Source organism: Lepidothrix coronata, unplaced genomic scaffold, assembly GCF_001604755.1.
Source record: "Lepidothrix coronata isolate B3197 unplaced genomic scaffold, Lepidothrix_coronata-1.0 Scaffold108, whole genome shotgun sequence".
Taxonomy (NCBI): domain Eukaryota; kingdom Metazoa; phylum Chordata; class Aves; order Passeriformes; family Pipridae; genus Lepidothrix; species Lepidothrix coronata.
In genome coordinates, this window is record NW_016690288.1 from 789978 (window position 1) to 793304 (window position 3327).

At 52.2% G+C, this 3327-nt stretch overlaps 1 protein-coding gene across 1 annotated transcript in view; it reads left to right on the forward strand.

The window, feature by feature from the left end:
• Positions 1 to 3327, forward strand: part of LOC108501827 (S-adenosyl-L-methionine-dependent tRNA 4-demethylwyosine synthase-like) — a 103395-nt gene that overhangs the window by 91994 nt on the left and 8074 nt on the right. Inside the window, 1 exon segment of the mRNA XM_017824074.1 lies at positions 2116 to 2283. Within this exon segment, the coding sequence (XP_017679563.1) occupies positions 2116 to 2283 (168 nt within the window).

Sequence of the window (3327 nt, forward strand, 5' to 3'; positions counted from 1 at the left end):
CATTCTGGGATTCCATGTGCTCCTTCCAGCCTGACCTTGAACATTTCCAGGGATGGGGCAGCCACAGCTTCTCTGGACACCCTGAGCCAGGGCCTTCCCACCCTCTTATTTATAAACTCTTCTTATTTCCAGTGTAAATTGACCCTCCTTAAAGCCACCACCCCTTGTCCTGTCACAACAGGCCCTGCTAAAAATTTGTCCCTTCTCTCTTACAGGCCCCCCTCAAGTAGGGAAGGGAAATGAAATGAAATAAGAGTGAAATGCCAAAAGAATAATAATTCTTTTTAAAGTATGCAGGAGATGAAAAAGCATCAAGTGCTGTTTTATTTTCTGACCTTCAGAAAAGATTAATAGAAAGGCAATAAAAACATGTGTGAGCCGGGCAGCTGATGGAATTGTAGAATCCTGGAATGGTTTGGGTTGGAGGGGGCCTTAAAGACCATCTCATTCCACCCCCTGCCATGGGCAGGGACCTTCCAACACCCAGGTTGCTCCAACCTGGCCTTGGACACTCCCAGGGATGGGGCAGCCACAGCTTCTCTGGGCAACCTGTGCCAGGGCCTCCCACCTGAACAGGGAACAATTCCTTCCCAGTATCCCTCTACCCCTACTCCCTTTCACTCTGAAACCACGTTTGATAATTGTCAGAATCTCCTTGTTGAAAACCTCTGCACAGTTCCCAAACTGTCCTTATTTTTACGGGAGCAGAGAAAACCAGGATACCTGGCACTAGTTCTGTTTCAAGCCCCCTAAAATTTGCTTTTTATTTACAGCCTCGCTCCTGGTTGTTGCCACCGGCAACTGTGCCTGAGAAATCCAAATATTCTTTTCCATTCTAAGGTCCAGGGGAAGGAAAAACAAACAGATTGCACCGACCCTATTGATGCATAATTTAAGTAACACCACTTAGTAACAAGAATGAATTGGTACCTGCCCAGGAGGAATTCAGCAGCTGCTTTGCCTTCCAGAGCCATTAGCAGAGGGTGTCTTTGGGAAGCAATCTGTCCCCAGTACTAAAATAACTAATAAAAAATAGATTTATTTCGATTAGGTTTTAATTTTTGCATTTCAGGCTCTAGTGGAGAATAAAATTTGTCAGTGTCTTATTATTTGCAGCAAACCTGTGCCCTGGGAATGATCAGGCCGGAGCCAGGAAGGGCAAAATCAAAGGGCTCTTTAAAAAATTAAGGAGTTGCAGGAAGGCTGTAATAAAAATCATTAAGAAATGGGATTATTCTTTCCCTGTGTTCGGAGTTTTGGGGGTGTTCAAACAATGCTCGTCATCCTTTGAACATCAATGTGGAATGACAGCCTGCAGGAAAAGAGTCTGGGAACGTCAGAAATAATTCATCCTGCCTTGATTGATGGAGAGTCATTGATTGGCACCTGCTTGTGTGATGAATGATAGTTTAGGACTTAAGCTCTGGAGTCTCCTAGGGCCAGGGATTTAGGGGGAAAAAAGGGATTTAAGGGAGAGGAAACTGCAGTTTGTAGGGCTGGTGTTGTTTTCTTCTCCCTGGAGTGAAGAGGTGACCCTGGGGTTGGAGCTGGGGAATATTTGGGGGGTTCTTCAGTGTCTTCAAAATCTCCCACTGAGCTTCCAAGTCTCTTCCCACACACACATCCCTTGTTTTTCCCTGCTTCCTTGTGCCTGAACACGTGTCTGGGGGTGCAGGAGAGGAGCTTGAGGACTCAGGGAGGCTCAGGGATTGAAATGTGTCCCACTTAACCCTGGAGAGCTTTGGATNACAGGGGACAGGATCTCCAGGAGTGGCACAGTGACCTGTCACACTGGATGTCCATGAGACTTTATTCCAGAGATGTCGTGTTTCAAACCCAAGTGACCTTCTGGAAGGTCCCTCGGGCACTCAGGACCATCCCCCCTTGGAATCCTTCTCAGGCTGCTTTCCAGGATAAACACTACCCTGTGTTTTGCTGCCAGGGACACCTGGGCACAGGGGTGTGTCACTGAGGGAGAGATGGAGCTTTGCTGCCATCTCCAACTTTGTGACCTTGCGAAGGGGGGACCAACCCAGACATTCCAGACGTGCCAGCACCGCCCGGAGCTCGGGAGGAGTTAACCTGACTCCTGATGGTTTCCATGTCTCTCCTCAGGGTGTGACCTACTGTGGAGAAAGCTCTGCCAGCAGCCTCACCATGGCCAACGTGCCCTGGCACGAGGAGGTGGTGGGGTTTGTGCAGGACCTGGCCGAGCTCCTGCCCGACTACGAGATCGCCTGCGAGCACGAGCACTCCAACTGCCTGCTGCTGGCCCACACCAAGGTGAGCATCCCTGGGCCAGGGGGGATTCCAGCCACTGCTGCTTCTCCTGGGAAGTGCTGCACGACTGCCTGGTTCTGACGTGTTTGTTCTCCAGAGTTTTCGTGGAATGGTTTAGGTTGGAAAAGCCCTCTTAGATCGTTGTGTCCAACCCGGCGCTGCCAGGGCCACCCACGTCCCCCAGTGCCACATCCACACAGCTCCTGAATCCCTCCAGGGGTGGGGACTCCACCACTGCCCTGGGCAGCTGGGCCAGGGCTGGACAGCCCTTTCCATGAAGAAATTTTCCCAATATCCAACCTGACCCTCCCCTGGCACAGCTGGAGGCCGTTCCCTCTCCTCCTGTCCCTTGTTCCCTGGGAGCAGACCCCGACCTTCCCCCGGCTCCCCCCTCCTGTCAGGGGGTTGCAGAGCCAGAAGGTCCCCCCTGAGCCTCCTTTTCTCCAGGCTGAGCCCCCCCAGCTCCCTCAGCTGCTCCTGCTGCTCCAGCCCCTTCCCCAGCTCCATTACACTTCTGGCATGGATACTTCCATCTGGATGGCTTTTGGGAAGGAAGCTCAGTGCTGGATCTCCTGCCTTTTGTCTCACTCCCTTTGCATTTTGAGGAAGGCAGGAACAAATCCAGTGTAGGCTCTACCTTGGCTCTGTGTTTGCATTGGGGTGTCCAGTGGCAGGGACAGTGTGCTCAGGGAGCATCCTGGAGCACCCTGGGATAGTGGGGCAAGGATGCCCAGAGAACCTGTGGCTGCCCCAACCCTGGAAGTGTCCCAGGCCAGGTTGGAGCAACCTGGGCTAGTGGAAGGTGTCCCTGCCCATGGCAAGGGGTGGAATGGGATGAGTTTTAATGTCACTCCCAACCCAAACCATTCTGGGATTCCATGTGCTCCTTCCAGCCTGACCTTGAACATTTCCAGGGATGGGGCAGCCACAGCTTCTCTGGGCATCCTTGCCCCACTATCCCAGGGCGCTCCAGGATGCTCCCTGAGCACACTGTCCCTGCCACTGGACACCCCAATGCAAACACAGAGCCAAGGTAGAGCCTACACT